This window comes from Solanum pennellii, chromosome 2, assembly GCF_001406875.1.
Source record: "Solanum pennellii chromosome 2, SPENNV200".
NCBI classification, from domain to species: domain Eukaryota; kingdom Viridiplantae; phylum Streptophyta; class Magnoliopsida; order Solanales; family Solanaceae; genus Solanum; species Solanum pennellii.
The window spans coordinates 54113078-54130661 of record NC_028638.1 but is presented as its reverse complement, the minus strand read 5'-3'; the positions used below and the strand labels follow the sequence as shown (position 1 = coordinate 54130661).

Sequence of the window (17584 nt, the reverse complement as noted above, 5' to 3'; positions counted from 1 at the left end):
TTTATCTAAGCATTGCCAACTAAGATTCACTACAAAAGAACTTGATCATTAGTGGCAACAAAGTTGCCACAAAATTTCAAAATATTGTCACTAAAGGTTATGAGTGACTTTTAGTGACGACTAATAGCAAAACCTATTTTTTTCAACAAAAAAATATGATAATTAATTATCGATTGCGACCTAATTTTCTAAAATAAATAACTTACAATATTAATATTAAAAACACCCAATATTATTATGAAAAATCATGAAAATTACTTCTCAATTCACATCTCCTATTATATAATGCATCATTGTACATTTTATACATTAACATATAACATAAAAATAAATCATACAGTGTCTTCAAACTCCTACTTAATCGATATCATTTTTATTTTTTTAAAAATAATGAAGAAAAAAACACAAAATTTAAAATTTAATTAAAAATTTTTAGTGACGATTTTTTGGGCTTTTGTGGCGACATTGTCGCCGCTAAAGGTCTAGCTCTTTTGTAATGAATCCTAATTGGCAATGCTTACGTAGAAGGATTAGTCCCACATGGTATAAAAATATGGGGTATTAACTCTTGAGGGTATATGTGGTCTCTTAAGATAACAGTAGAGACATTTTTTATCCCAAAATGTAACGAATGGTATAAATGATCTATTTCACATAGTGCAGGGGCAATTTTGACCCTTTTCCGTATCAACTATGACACAACTTATTCCTTCCATCAGAGTTTTTGAATTTGAATTGAAATAAGTACTCCCTTCTTTTCAAATTAATTAAATTATTGAGATATATTTTATTTTTTAAATTAATTTAATTGTTTAATTTTCAAAACTATTTTTCGAATGTTTTTTTTAATTTTATCCTTCATTAGTTAGTATTGAAATTAATTCCTTTATAATATTTAGTTATTTTAATAATAAATTTGACACTAATTAATAAGAGTAAATGGAAAGTTATCCTAATTTATATGTCTATTTGGATTTACTTATTTTAGATGTTTTTAAGTAAAAATACCTTTTAAGTAAATTTGAAGTGTTTCGGTAAAGTAAAATATTACTTATAAGCACTTATTTTAAAGTCAAAATAACAAAAATAAATCAAAAGTCATAAGTTAGAAATCTTAATTTACGACTTTTGACATATAAGTTATAAGCCAAAGTCAATTCAAACAAGATATCTTAATCTTCTTTTCTTAAAGAATGTGAAACACCTTAACAATTCAATTAATTTGAAACAAAAAAATATCACTTTTTATATAGCGCAAATGAAAATTTTGGACTCCCATCAAATTTAATCTATTTCAAAACAGCTATCAAATACAAATAAAAAGAAGGTTTATATGACATATGCTCTTTGGGAAAAATAAAATCTGCTTACAAGTCTTTTGGAGACGAGCATGGTTACGAATTTGATGGTTTAAACCTGGAATATTAAAAGTTATTTATGATTTCTTTGATAAAATTCATGTGATAATGTAATAAAAAAATATATAAAAAAGCTAATATGACTTTGATTTAACGGTGCGAATATCGTATGATATGTGAGTTAAACGCATATTATTATATTTGATTCGTTTATATACATAAATAGAATATTTAAACGAAAAAGAATATATGAGTTAACTTATTATTTATCGAAAATATGATATTTCAGTGGAAAAAAAATATAAATCAACTTATTATTTATAGAGTTTCAAATATATGATATTTGCCTCAATAGTTTAACTTGATATTTGCCTCCATAGTTTATTAATTAAAAGAAAAGGACAAAAAATATTTGGTTTTCTAATGTATGGACAATGGACCAATCTAACGTGATAAAAAGAACATAATTAAAAAGTTAAATTAAATAATCATAATTTACAAGCTATTTGTGCCACTGCATTTTAAACGAGTGAGGGAAGTTTCTTCAAGGAAATATTAAAGATTTTTTTAATAATCTTTTATAATTGTAATATCGACTTAAATAGATAAGAAGAAATTAACGATTTTTTTTGTTTCTATTGAAATCTCATGATTTTCTCCCTCCTCCCACTTTACTGATCACACTAAGCTACACATTTGAGTGTGATTGTTTAAAAAAAAATAAAATAATAGTTGATACATTTATATTTATTTCAAAAATAAAAAAAAAATATTAATTTCATTTTAATCTATGTTATTTGATTCAGAATATTACTATCACTTATAAACTCAAAAAGAAATTATTCTATTTATCTTTTACACATTTATAAACTAGATTAAAGTAATATAAATCAAAATATATGAAAAATTCTTGGTCAGATGAAGTTTTTTTGATCCTTCAAATATGCTATATCGTAATTTTTATCGTTAAATATATTTTAAATTAACAGTCTTTTTATTGTTTTAACCCACGAAAAATCTTCTTTATTTTTCCTTTCGAGCCCCTGATTATTTGAGTTGATCTAATCATATACTTGTAACTTGATAAAGTGTCCTTATTGATATATATATATATATAGAGAGAGAGTTATAAGTACTTTAATATCAACTTAAGATATTTTACATTTATTCTACGTAATTTTAATTTAAAATCATATTTTTCAAAAAAAAATTATTGAAACGAAATAGCAATTTTTCCTTATCCGATTGTTGTAAGACGTATGTTGTAACATCAAATAACTACAAAATCCAACCATATCAATTGCGCACCATGGGCCGGCATTGGGGCCAAATATCTTTTAAAACTAAACAAAAATAGCTCGAAACCTTCCTATTATTAATAATAATAATAATAATAATATATTACGATAAATGATTGAAATTTATTTATTTTTTAGTTAGAGATTTTAGATTTTACTTTTAGAATGAAAATATCATATTAAGAGCATTGTCTTCGAAATAAGCTTAGTAATACATAAATATAATTATCTAAATCTAATCAAATCAGGAATATAAATATAGAACATTTAATATTTATATATATGTTTTTTAAAAAGCAAAAAGAAAAAAGACTTCCAGATTACTCAAGGAAGCTAAGACGTCACAAGTCATGAGATGATTCCCTTGTCACGGGTCCGTAGACACTTCAAACACGCAAAACAAATATAAAATGATAAATTTAAATAATTATATGCATTGCATTATGGAAAATATTTATGTATAGTTATTTTTAGGCCGGGCAAATTTAACCTTTATGTTATGACGTTCATAATAAGTAATTAAATCAAAATTTTAAAGTTTTATTAATAATATATAAACAATAGATTTAAAATTAAAATTTTTAACTTATAACGAATTTCATTATCCATTAAGTTTAGCTTTTTTTTTAATGTATATTCAACTTCACCTTTATAAGCATTTATCTATAGTTAATTTTTGAGAGGTACAAATTTAATATGTGAATTAATACTAAATAAATTCAATAGTTTGACTCATATTCTACACGTTACTTAATAATACAAAATAGAGACTTCATACTTTGATTGATAAATTTAAATTTAAAATTAATCTTTATATTGCTTTGAATAAAATGTCCTAATTTATTTCTATCACTTTTCCTCCTAATATAAAAGTAAAATTTAATAAATTTCGATATTGACTTTTTATATAATCACTTAATTAATGCTGGTAGTTATTAAATAGTATTTTCTTTGTTTTACAATGTTACATAGAATACTATTTTATACTATTGTTCAATAATATTTGTCCACTTTTTAAAATTGATATATAATTATACATAGTTTTTAATTTACTCATACTATTAATTACACTATTATATTTTTTAAAATACTACAATAAGATTATGTTTTTATTTATAATTTTTTATTATATGGAATAATATTTTATTTTTTGAAATTAAAAATAATTAACCATTAATTAAAGAAGCATAGGGAAGATGTAACTCTTACTATTAGTGCTGCTGTACTCAAATTGAAGAAGGAAAAGAATAAGATAACATTGCCGGCCTCCATTATTTTTTCAGCAGTTAAGTACAAGTTCCATTTTTCATTTTTCCACCTAACTACACTCCACCACTGTTAACACCCATAAATAAATATATATATATATATATACAAATATTAGTTGTATACAGTTTAAATCTTGAATTTTGTTGTTCTAATTACGCAATTATTGTAATTGTGTTTGATTTAGACGAAAGAATGACATGTTCACAATTTCTCCGCCGCTACACCACATTAGTTGTTTAGAGATCAGTTTGAAAAACCCCATTTCAATCTTTTTTCTGGAGCTTGTTGATGAAAAGAGATTGAAATGAAGAAGTTGAAAACCTATTATCTGCACCTTAGACACCCAACAACAATCGAGAGGAAGTGGATCTTTCCACTTGCTATAGGTTCCATTGTTTCCCTTTTTCTCTTGTTTTTAACAACCCTAACCTCACCAGATGGAACTCCTCTTTTGCCCCTTTACCGTTACTATTCATCCTATTCCGCAGCTAATGTATTTGTTGAATCCAAGCTTAAACCTTTACCTATCTACACTGTTCCTCCACCCCCTCGCTTTGCCTACCTCGTTTCAGGTTCTGCCGGCGATGGAAACATGCTCAAGAGAACCCTTCAAGCTCTTTATCACCCTAATAATCAGTATGTAGTGCATCTCGATGCTGAATCTTCACCGGAGGAGCGTCTCGATCTGCATAACTTTGTTACCAATCATCCAATTTTTATCCAATTCAAGAATGTTCGGATGATTACGAAAGCCAATCTGGTTACCTACCGGGGCCCTACTATGGTTGCTAATACCCTTCACGCCGCTGCTATTTTGCTCAAACAAGCTGGGGAATGGGATTGGTTCATTAATCTCAGCGCCTCTGATTACCCACTTGTTACTCAAGATGGTAAAACAGATTAATTTTACTGTATATCTACTGCACCTTTGATTAAATGGAGGATGTTGATTTATTTTTTTCTTTGTTTGATTAGATCTGCTTCATACATTTTCGTATTTGCCCCGGGATCTTAACTTCATTGATCATACAAGCAAAATTGGATGGAAAGAGTAAGTTATTCTATCTGCAACCACAAAAGATATGCTTTCGTCATTCTAATTTTGGTTCAGAATTAAGGGTTTAATTATGTGAGCTAAACTTGGCTCCTGATTCTGAAGGTTCCAAAGGGCAAAGCCAATTATCGTTGATCCGGGATTGTATGCGACTAAAAAGGCAGATGTTTTCTGGATTACACAGAGAAGAAGTGTGCCAACAGCTTTTAAGCTTTTTACTGGTGAGGTTTGGCATCATTTTATGCTTGGGCTCAAGGATTTGAACTTTTCCTTTTAGCACATGTTATATGCTTTATATGTGATGGTGTGTTAATCATTGTTCAGTCCATCCCTGCTAAAGTGTGCTGTCTTGCTTTCAATTCTTTACCCTGTCACAAATCTGAATTGATCCAAAATGTTTGGTTGGTCACATAAAAAGTTCAATAATGTGAAGAATAAATGCAGGAGAACATAAAGTACTTTCCCTGCCCTCATGTATCTCGATTGCCTATCATATACCAGATAGGGACTTGACTTTGGTGCCATCCACCTTGTAACCTGAATTAAAACTTGCTGACGAGCTGATACTTCCTCTATAAGGGAATTTCGACTTTGACTTCTTTCTTTTCCAAATGGATTGTGTGGGCTTTACTGGAACTTGGAAAGTAGCTTGCACCATGCTTTATTACAACATAATTTGGTTATTTGAATTGGAAGAGGTCATGCATCACAAGTACAAACTAAATTTTTGTAACTGTTTAAAGAGGATTATTTTCTCATTTATATAACTAATAAAGCTCAAGATAGGGAAATTAGATGTAGGAGTCAGAAATCTTTGCATAGTGAAAATACTTTATAAGATTATGCATGTCTAAGCCAATTGACAACATATCAGCACAGGGTAATAATTGGGATTTTAGTATATGGAAACAAAGGCTATCAGAGCAATTCACCTGGTGTGTTAAATTAGATGGTCCATTGTACTGAGCAGTCGTTGAAGTATTTGAGCTGTGTGATAGTTGACACTGATAAAATGAATCCATAACAGACCCATTGGAGGATTGGGGTATCCTGTTCCAAATACTCATGAATTATGACATAGGTTTCATGAAGGAAGTGGTGTTTGATTTTTGTAGCAACTGCACTTGTCATTGGGGTGGATGGTAAAGGTTCCCCAATCAGTGCAAATTCAGAATTTGTTAACTACCTTGTTGAAAGCATTTACTTGTCTGAAGATTTTAAGAGTTCCCAAATATCATAGATTCAGGATTCCTCGACTACATTGTTGAGTTTAGCTTGCCTGAGCTTCAGATATCCCCAAACTTGAGTAGTATGTTTGTTTTCAGACACATCTAATGGAGACCTTTATCAACAATTACATTCATGTGGATGAAATGGAGGTGAAGTTGATATCATTCTGCCTACATTGTTCTTTTTGCTATTAGGAATCATGTTCTGTTCGTACATCTTGATGGACTGTTTCAATCAAGAAATTTTGTTCACTAAGACAAATGTTTTTGCCAAGAGAGACTGTCTAGGATCATATTTTCATGATTTTAAACTCATTATTGACAGCTATTTCTGCATTGAATACTAATCCATTTTAATGAAGCCGACAGGAGGAAAATAAATACATAGGGTGGGTATGGCTAATGAATTCACTTAAAGGGTATGGGTACATTGTCCATTTTCTCTCTTGCTGCAGTCGGTGAATATAATTTTGGTCGCATGGTTTAAAGATCATGAGACTTTTAAATCTCGTTCTTTATTGTCAGTATAAAATAGAAGCAGCTCGCGATTCAGTTTATCATTACTTTCTGAAAGCTCCTTTAGGAAGGTTAAGGAAATATATCCTTTTTTGACTTCCTGAAGAAGCAGTATTCAAGGGCAACATTTTAACATGGGGAAATATTGCTTCATTTATTCCCCATCTAGTTTAAATAGTTTTGTAAAAAAGAAAGTTTAAACAAATTGTGTATCAACTTTTATTACTAGTAATATAACTGTTGCTGATTGAAAATCCACATACTAGATATGAAACATTGTTCTTGGTTCTCCCTTTACAGGTTCTGCTTGGATGGTCCTTTCTCGCTCTTTCATTGACTTCTGCATATGGGGATGGGACAACTTGCCTAGGACTGTTCTTATGTACTATGCAAATTTTATCTCCTCTCCAGAAGGCTATTTCCATACTGTAATCTGTAATGCTCAGGAGTTCCAAAATACCACAGTAAACAGTGATCTTCACTACATATCATGGGATAACCCTCCAAAGCAGCACCCGCATTACCTTACAGTTGAGGACATGCAAGAGATGGTCGACAGTAATGCTCCTTTTGCTAGAAAGTTCCATAGGGAGGATCCCGTGCTAGACAAAATTGACTCTGACCTCCTATTTCGAGGTAAAGACAGGCTTGTTCCTGGTGGGTGGTGCATTGGAAGTCGGAAGAATGGGACAGATCCTTGCTCTGTCGCAGGTAATATCACCGCCCTCAAACCCACTTCAGGGGCAAAGAGGTTGGAGAAGTTGATAGGATCTCTTTTGTCAAATGATAATTTCCGACCCAGACAGTGCATATAGCAAAAAACATGCCTTAGAAAGTTGTTTTTCTTAAATTTATAGTCTTCAGAGGAAAGCAAGGAACATCTGAATGTATCAAACCTGCATTAATGTTGTTTTCTGCAGAAAAGAAAAAATTATAGAGTATGCTACAGTTGCACAAGGGCATGTGTATCTGTTCTTTGTTTCCTCACTCTATGAATCAGGTTGCCCTGCATTAACAAAGGGTGTGATGCCCTCATTCTGAACTTGTCACTTATTAGAACGGAGCATTTTGACAACATGAGACCCTCAGAGGAGAGAAATGTATCAGGTTTCATTTCCGCTTTCACATGTGAAACTTCTGTGTAGAGTGATATTTTCCTTTTGTTATAGGTTGTAGAACAAGATTAATTGGAGTCCCTTTTATGAGGTTTGCACATGATTTAATCTGGTAAAAATTTTATCATCTATTTTATACTTAAAGCTGCAGTCATCTTCGTTGTTGTCATTTGATACTATTCCGGTTGTTGTGTCGTGTAGAGATTCTGTCATTGCCTGCATGCCAAAAATGTCTTAGCTTCTTCATTAGGATCAACAAGTTGTGTCATCGTGGAGAACTTAGTTACTTCTATGGAGCCAATGGGCGATCAAGAAGACCTATTGCCTAGTCTTGTTACCTTTATTGCAAAATTTGGGTGACTGTCCACCTAAGGTCCCAAATGGTCTAGCTTACTTCCTAATTTTGTGGCAATGGGGGCTGGCAAAAATATTGCCAAGACACCCAGTAAAGTGCAATATGACTAGTGGTATCGATGTGTTAAGTTTATTTGTCACCGTCTCCTTTTTCTCCCTCTACCTTTCATCTTGTGTAGTAGAATGAAAAAAAAAATAATTTGAAAAGTTAATGTGGTTATCCCCATAGAATCCATAAATGTTTATTATTTATGTATTTTAGTTGGAGATTTTCCATAAGTATAGATTAGATATAGTTTTATTAACTCTTAAGGGAACCATACTTCATTAATAAACGTAAACCAACTGGATGGTCGATGAAAGAAGTTGACAGAGTGTGGGAGCTAACAAAGAAGTCCAGCACATATACAGTCACCAAATTATTTATAAAAACGTTGGGTGGACCAACAAGATTTTATATAGATCTATTAGGATTTGGTATATTGAGCTAACTATTTTAGGTGAGTTTTGTATATTAACAAACAAGCATGTTGACCAGATCTCTCCTATTTTTATAATATAATATAATGTGCAAAATCAACGTCTGATTGGCAGATTAACGAACAACCATAAAGAAATTAAGGACTTAACCAATAATGTTAAATGACTTTTCATTAGTCATACCAACCCTATGTACCAATCCGTACACTTTATTTTTATCTGTGCTGTCTTCTCTAAAATAGATTAGTGTTGATCAATACAGAAATTGCTGTGAACAATCAATTTAAATTCATGAAAAGATCACATCTCATGCATGCCATAAAGTAAAAATATTTAAAAAGACTATATATAATTAAAGAAAATATACTTTCACTAATCAAATAATAACTAAAAAAACAATAAAGTGAAACAGAGAAAGTAGGCTCTTTTTAGTTATTAAAAAAAGAAAATAAATTAGAATGCAAATTCATGTCAATATAAAAAGAGAACTACAAATGCACTTACATAATGAAGAGAAGTATAGATAATGAAGGCGGTAGAAAGAACTGATTGAATCCTGACCTAGATGATTGATGTTCTTTTTGTATAAAAGATAAAGTCGTATATTGAGTAGATGATTGGTGTATAATGCAATAGAAATTGTGGGCATCGTGTCGAAAGACAGAGGCACTTAATGGTTCCATTTAGGCATTGTACCAATTAAAAGGAATGGTAAGTGCCATCTCTCCTGCGACAAGATTCCCTCAATCTCTCCTATTTGAATGATTTAGGATACAGAAAGCCTTTCATTTCCAAGGTTATTTATAGAAACAAATTAAGTACATTATAAAAATAACTTAGCTTGTGTGAGAAAAACAATAACCAAGTCAATGCCACAAGGTTGAATGAGTAGTGATTGATGCATGTGAGAATAGAGTCAAATAGTCTTTAGTCTATGCATGTGTCATGTGGACACATTTGAATACTTCTACCAATTTCACATTATTTTCTTACTTAAAGACCAAAAGACTTTGACTTCACCATCATTCCTCCTTTAATCAAAATCTTAATTTCTTCATGTCTTTTCTTATTATGTACATTATATTATGACTTATACTGGGGGGAAGTCCAACATCTATATAGTAGTTTAGAATAGAAACTATTGACAAACGCGACATTATTTTTTCCAAATAGAAGTATCTTGAAAGTTGAAGCAAGCTTACTTGTCCACTATAATATTTTGAAAGGTTAATTAATATTTATCCAGTTTATAAAATTAATAAAATATTCATTCATTTTTTAATATTTGGATGACTTACTTTTAACAAGGGTGATTACGTAAAATTACCTTTAATATTTATGATTTTTTAATCTTTGTGTTAAGTCAATAATAAATAACTATTGTTGGACAAAGAAAGTATTTAATATATAACTTCATCAGCGGTGCTAAATTAGTTGGGTCAATATGATGATAAACTATATTCTAAAATGATGGTCAAAGTCAATAAAACTTGACTGTCAACATTTAGTTTGAGACAGAGTATTCATAGAAAATAATAATTTAAGAGCACGGCCAATCTTTAAACGAAAAAGAAACCGAAAAAAGTAGGCAGGTTGTCTTTATTGGGTGGTTTTTAATTTTGTTTTTATTTCTCATTTAATAAAAATTATTGGGCCAGATTATATTTCACTAATGATATAATTTGGGAGGACAAAATATCTAGAGACTTTTTATTTTATTTTACATAAATTGTGTGATATCTAATTTGTAAAATATAACTTTGCAGGTAAGGAAACTAAACTTATGCCCAGTAACGGTTGAATTATGAACTTCTTTCGGCATAATATTTTGAAATGCAAATTATACCTGATAAGGCATAATATGTATGTTACAAATTTTGTCTTTTGAATTGCTTTCTCGAAAAATAAGACATACTCTTTTTGTCCTTAATTTGTTATTTACTTTTTTTGTTTTAGTTATCCTTAATTACTCGTTCATTTTAATAAATCAAGAAATAATAATTTTATTTTAACTATTATATCCTCAATAAATTGTGGACAGTTAACACTACTAAATGCCGAGTATATTCATTCTTACTCTTTGTTCCATGTCCAGCTTGAGATCGATGGTTTACCGAAGGCCCATTAGAGACGACAAATTAGGCTTGTTCTTTTTGCTCTCCACCCAAGGCCCAATCGTAAGCCCAATATTTCTCCCTTTTAAACACAATAATTAAGTCCTTAATTTCTTATGGGCAACTTTCACATATAGCAAACAAAAAATTCATATTTGTATGCTATAGCAAAGTTTGCATAATTACGCTCCATAGCAAACATAAAACTGTATAATTCGCTATACATATACAATTGTATAATTCGCTGGCCTAAATTGTATAATTCGCTGGCCTATTTCGCTGCAATTGTATAATGCACAATTGTATGTATATTACATAATTATAAGTATATAGCAAGAAGATATATGTTTTTCTCTCGCTTTATACAAAAACAGAAACACAATATATACACTTCTGTTGTATAAAGCTAGAGAAAATTGTATTTCACTGCAATTGTATAATTCGCAATTGTATAATTCGTTGGCCTTTTTCTCTGCAATATTATAAAATTTGCATTTGTCTACAATTGAATTGAAGTAAAATGTTTGTAAATTGTATAATTAAGTGTATAACACGAAGATATATGTTTTTGCATGTGTATATACAATTTTTTCTCGCTTTATACAAAACAGAAACAGAATTATACACTTCTGTGTATAAAGCGAGAGAGGCGAGAGAGATTTTTGGGAGAGAGATGCCTGACAAATTTTAGCTAACGTTTGCTATGAAGTACAATTAAATCAAACCCTAGCTACTCCATTTATTTAAGGTTATTAGTTTTCTATTATATACAATTTTCCCATTTCTTTATGGTTGTTCGTTAATTTATCAATCAGACGTTGTTTTTGCACAGTAGTTATGCATGCAAAGTTTGGGTAGACAACTCACCTACAATAATTAGCTCAATATTCTAAATCCTAATATATCTATATTAAATCTTGTTGGTGCATCCAACTTTTTTTTAATATTCCCTCCATTTCGTATAAATTTAATTTTTGAGGTATTTCACACCCTTTAAGAAGAGTAGATTAAGACATAAATTGAACATAGCTTTTCATTTTTACTGTTATTAATTATTATTAAATTCATGATAAAAATAACTAAATATTAATTAATCACTAACTCCAATATTAACTAATGAAGGATAAAAATCGGAAAAACACTCCGAAAGTAGTTTTTGAAAATTGAATAATTAAGTTAATTTGAAAAATAAAAAATGCTCCAAAAATTAAATTAATATGAAATGGTTGCCTTAAAAGTTGATAAGACAATATCTACATTCTACTCTATACTTATGGGAAAATATCGAACTACAATATAATGACACAACTTGTATGAAGAAGCTATTACATTTTTGGCATGCAGTCAATGAAAAAAAACCTCTACATGACGCAACAACCAGAATAGGATAAATACTTTTGACAATAATGAAGATGACACTACAAGCTTAATAGTGGTGCAAATTTATGTCAATATATAAAAGCGATAGACATTGTAGAGAAAACTACAAATGCACTTACATAATGGACGAGCTAGAAAGAACTCAATGAATCCTGACCTTAGTTAATAAAAAAATTGATGATGTTCTTATTGTATTCAGCCATAACAAACGTAAACAATTGATGTATCATGCAATAGAAACTGTGGACATCTTGTCGTATGAAAGAGGCACTTAATAGGTTCCATTTAAGCATTTTACTAATAAAAAAAAGAATGTTAAGTGCCCTCTCTCATGCGACAAGATCCCCTCAATCTCTTCTATTTCAATGAATAATGAATTGTGATCGAATACAAAAAAACCCCTTCATTTCCAAGCTAATTTATAGAACCAAATTAAGCACATATACATTTAACCAAGTCAAAGCCACGAGTTTGAATGAGTAGTGACTGAATTATGTGTGAAGTGAGTCAAATATAGTCTTTAGTCTATACATGTGTCTTGTGGACACATATGAATGGTTATACTAATTTGACATTAATGGTTGTATATTTTTTTATAAATATAAAAACTTCATAAGTCGTAAATTATTAAAAATATCTCAATTATTATAAAATTTATCAAAGAAACACAAGTTTATAAAATACATATTACACTATCACAAAGATATTTTTAAAAAATATAATATTTATTGATTAAACTTTAATTCAATAAAAAAAAATGTTAACATAAGTTATGGTGTACTAGTCTTTAGTATAATTCACCCACATAGTATGAATAATCTTCTCACTTTGAACTTGCATTTCTTGTTCATTTGACTGAGAAGACGAATTAACACTGTTATTTTGAGTCATTTGTTGGTCAATTTCATTGGTAAATATATTTGATAAAAAATAGTGTATTTGGTGAATATAGATAGTAATGCAGAAATTGATTTGAAATAATAATAAATTCTATGTTAGTCATGAGAATAATCATGAGATTAAATTATTTAAAAAATAATGATATGAAGTATAAATTTATTTAGATATAAATTAAATGGATAATAGATACAAATATGAAATCATTTTTACAAAATATAAACTTTTGAATTAATTTTTATATTTGAAAAATTTTAAATTATGATCATTGATCCTTTAATTTCATCTTAATTTCTTTATGTCTTTTCTTATTAAGTACATTGAATTGTGACTTATACTGGGGAAACCCAACATAAACGGTAGTTAGAATAGAAACTATTGACTATTGCAATATTATATTTTCCGAAAATGATGGTCAAATTCAACAAAATTTTAAACTCAAAAAAAGTTGTAATGTTGCTTAAAGTTAATTTGATTAATATATAAAATTAAATTTTTAATTTGATATTTTAAAATAAAAATTTAGATATTTAAAAATTATACAGAACATATTGTAAATTGTATTTTTCAATTATCAATATGATGAAAAAATACATCATAAAAAGTTTGTCAAAATTCTTTTTTATCGTTTTAATTTTTGCTTCCACTTTTCATTTAATAGAAACTATTTGGCAAAATTACCTTTAAGTAATAATCTAATTTGCTTTAGAGAGTTCTGATGAGATAATGAAAGTTAGTTAGAAAAGTTAGTTAGAATTCAGTTAGGAAGAGAATCTTCTAGTTACAACTTCTTTACTTGTATATATATGTACATATCTTGAATGTAAAGAATAACACACATTTTGAATAAAATTTTTCTTCTTCTCTTCTAAAATCTCCATTAATGGCGATCTCATCATGGTATCAGAGCACAGTGACGAATCCTATGTCTAACGTCTCCATAGCTTGAAATCATCTAATCAGCTCTTCTATTTGCTGATAAAAGTTTGTTGTACGATCTAGTTGTTTTATCGAAAAATTATAATTTCGAAAAGAGTTTGTTTTATTTTAAAGATATTTTCGACTTTTTAGGAGTCGCCACTTAATTTTTAAGAAAAATCAAGAAAACTTATTTCCAAAACAACTTAAACAGAAAAATTTGTTTTGAAAATGTTTTAGGGGGGTTCGGGATTCTTATTAGTGTCTTAGGAAGGTGTTTAAGGCACCTAAGACACTCCGTTAAACACGGTTTTCCGGCGATTAACTTATTTGACTATTTCTAACATTTGCAATTTTGAAGTTACATTTCTCAAATATAACGAGCTTGCAAGATATCGTTGTTTTAAGATTCCGTTTGAAGTTGAACCTTTTAAGCTTTTACTCTAAACAAACTTGCAAATTTTGAAATTTATTGTATTTTAAGATTCAGTTTTAAATTTTAAGTTCGATAAAGCGAAAGGTGTTCGGCGGGGTTTAGAGTTATTCTAACCCTAGACTAAGGGGGCATTTAAAGCAAAAATATAAACAAGTAGTAAAGCGGAACAAAGAGAGAGAGAGAGAGAGGGAGAGATTTTGGGTCCAAACTCGGGTTCTGTTCGCCTTGACCGAGTTTTGGACCCACCTGTTTTCGGGTTTTTTTTTTAACCCATTTTTCACCTGTCCTAGTCTAACATACAAATAAAATATAGAAAACAAAAAGGCGACAAGAGGGCTTAGGCCCATTACAAAAATATACAAAGTAAAAATAAAAATGAAAGAAAAGTCTTCTAGTCCATCATCTTCAATTTCCATGACCCTTGTCTTTCTACACTTGCTCGTTTTGATGGATTGACTCGATAAAGTTCCGAGTCTTCATGACTCTCCCGAAATGCGAGGAGGAGAATGGAGTCCCCGTAATGGACTCGCGGGGAGTTTTCACATGTCACAAAAACAAATAAAATGAGGATTGACATTTTAAAACTAATAATTAGAATAAGCAAAGTTCACAAGCGCGACAAGGAAATCTTTAACATGTAATACTAATTAAATCTTCATAAGAATAGCAAAACCAACATCCAACAACTTTAATGGTACTTAGAGATATGTAAATCAGTCAACCTAAATGACACCATATAACGATACGTTAAACTGTGCTGCCAAACCCAAGTGTAGTGAAACCTTCACACAAAATTGTTGGTAATTTCCAAAATTTGTATTTAAAGAATGGACTTAGCATGAGATAAATAACGAATACAATAGAAATGCATCATATAATTGGATATCAATTAGCCGTTTTGCGCTTCAAACATTTGAGACAAACTTGAACTATTCATAAGAAGACAGCTTCATCAAACAAAAACAGGATCTCGATCACCTTGTCATCCAAACATCTAACAAACTAAGCGAGAGGACCATTCAATCAACCTACTACATGACTGCGACTTCGGACAGCTAAACACAAGTGGCCACCGAGATAAAGACAGCCTTTCAAACCACAGATTTCCGAGAAAGTCCACATAACCAACACGGCATACAAAACGAAACTTTCATACAAGACGCCTAACAAACAGGATACCTAAGCAGGATAACAAGTTTGGAGATAAAGACAATATAGAGAATAAGCAGCCCTCATGTGTTCTTAAAGTTAATATTTGAACAAGCTGAGAAAAAAAAACCAGATTTCGGGAGAAGAGAGCTCAAAGATATACGCTCGTTATCTTTATTTACAATATTCGAGACCAGCTAACAAACCACTATCCGATACAAGACAACGGGTTATACATTAAAGAAACCAAAAAAACATCCTCAAGAACGGACACAGATGCAAAAATACCGACTCAACTTGTTGAAAATAGATAACTATCATCAGAAAGCTTGCGAGATAAACTTTAGAGTCGACATACATCGCGCGAGGTCAGCCAACCAACCACAATGGCTGCCACGCGACGACGGACTCGAAAAGAAAGGCAAGATATCACGAAAACAGACCAAACTTCAGCGAAACAAACCAACACAAATAGTCGCTAACATTCCCAGCAAACAGGTCAGCAGACATTCAAGTAATGTCAATCCCAACAGTTTCAAGCAACCATTAAACAACAACACAGTTCTCAGCCATCAAGTCACCATATCGGAGTCGAGAGGAGAAGAAAGTTACATAACGAAAGTAGTTTTACCTGTTGAGGAGCAGCGAACTTGGGGACGAGCGAGCAGGCGCGAACTGTTCCACCGTGAATTTAGTGTCTCCAACAGTCACTTGAAAGGGCTAGTGTGGCCGGAACAAACAGACAAAATCGCGATCGAAACCGAAGTGCAAGCGAAGTGCAAGCTTCTGCCTTGCTTCCGCTCACAGTTCCAAAAACGAAGAGGAAAAGAGGCCAAAGTGTTTGCCGAAAACTTTTCGAACAGAAGTTCCAACCTCAAGATTTTCCAATCCCACTGTTCTCCTACAACGAAGCGCGAAACAGAAGAGAGCCAAAATATTTTCAAGAATTTTTCCTCTCTGAAATTTGCAACTCAAATTTTCCTCCAAAATTTTCAACAGAAGCTCCAACAAAAATCTCTAACCTCTAATTCAGTCTAGGGTGGGGGGTTTATATAGAGAGGACGAAAACTAGGGTTTCCCCTTTTGAGGGCGGGAGTAACGACTTTTGAGGCCCATTTCAAATTCGAAATTTCAAAAAAATTATCCGCAGCTGAGGGAATATACCGTTTTGATGCCGGATTCCCAACGGGATGGAGTTGAAGTGGACGGGCGAGATCAAATCATAGTACTGGAGGGTCGACGTGGAGCCATCTCGCCACCAACGACAAAATTTCCAGCTTTCTCTGCTGCCAGGCCTGCGCGAGCGTACTATCGTACGAGTCGCGTGCAAGAGAGGAGGAGAGAGAGGGAGAGAGCGGGGAGAGGTCGCGTCTGGGGAGGGAGATTTCCGTTTTGGGGGGTTCGCGTCTGTGTTTTGTTCTTTTCTGGGAATTCTTGTTTGGGGTCGTGTGAGGAAGAAGAAAAGGGAAAGAAAAAGGTGGGTTGGGTCGGGTCGGACGGGAATTGGGTCGAGGGGGGTTAAATGAAAAGGGTTTGGGTTGAAAGGGAGTGTGGGCTGCTAAAAGGGAAAAATAAAGGCCCAGTTCTGATGTTAAAAGAAAGGGCATGGGCCTATGAATTGGGCTTGAATTCGTGGGCTGCTGAAAGGGAATAAAATTGGTATTGGGTTGAAAAGAGTTGATTAAGATAGGGAAGGGAATTGGATTTAAATAGATAACTAATTAAAATGACGAATTTCGCATTAATCAATTAACGAGCTTTTATTTAATAAGACAATTATTAAAAATCGTAAAAAATCGATTCAAACGTATAATTATAATTTAAATTAACTAGTTTAATAAAACCTTTAAATGTATATTTTGATGATTTTGGAATAATCATAAGATATACTACTTATATACATAACTATGTAAAAAAAAATATATTATCGAAAATTATGTCAAAGCGTATTCGAAGTAACATAAAATTCATACATTATATATATATTTTAATATATATATATATATATATATATATA

At 31.1% G+C, this 17584-nt stretch overlaps 1 protein-coding gene across 1 annotated transcript; it reads left to right on the top strand.

Moving 5' to 3' along the window:
- Window positions 1-3872: 3872 nt before the first annotated feature.
- Window positions 3873-7942, top strand: LOC107011870 (beta-glucuronosyltransferase GlcAT14B). Its single transcript, XM_015211540.2, has 4 exons — window positions 3873-4815; window positions 4901-4976; window positions 5085-5200; window positions 7025-7942. The coding sequence occupies exons 1-4, from the start codon at window positions 4230-4232 to the stop codon at window positions 7537-7539; spliced, it is 1293 nt and encodes a 430-aa protein (XP_015067026.1). The 5' UTR covers window positions 3873-4229; the 3' UTR covers window positions 7540-7942.
- The last annotated feature ends 9642 nt before the right edge of the window (window positions 7943-17584 follow it).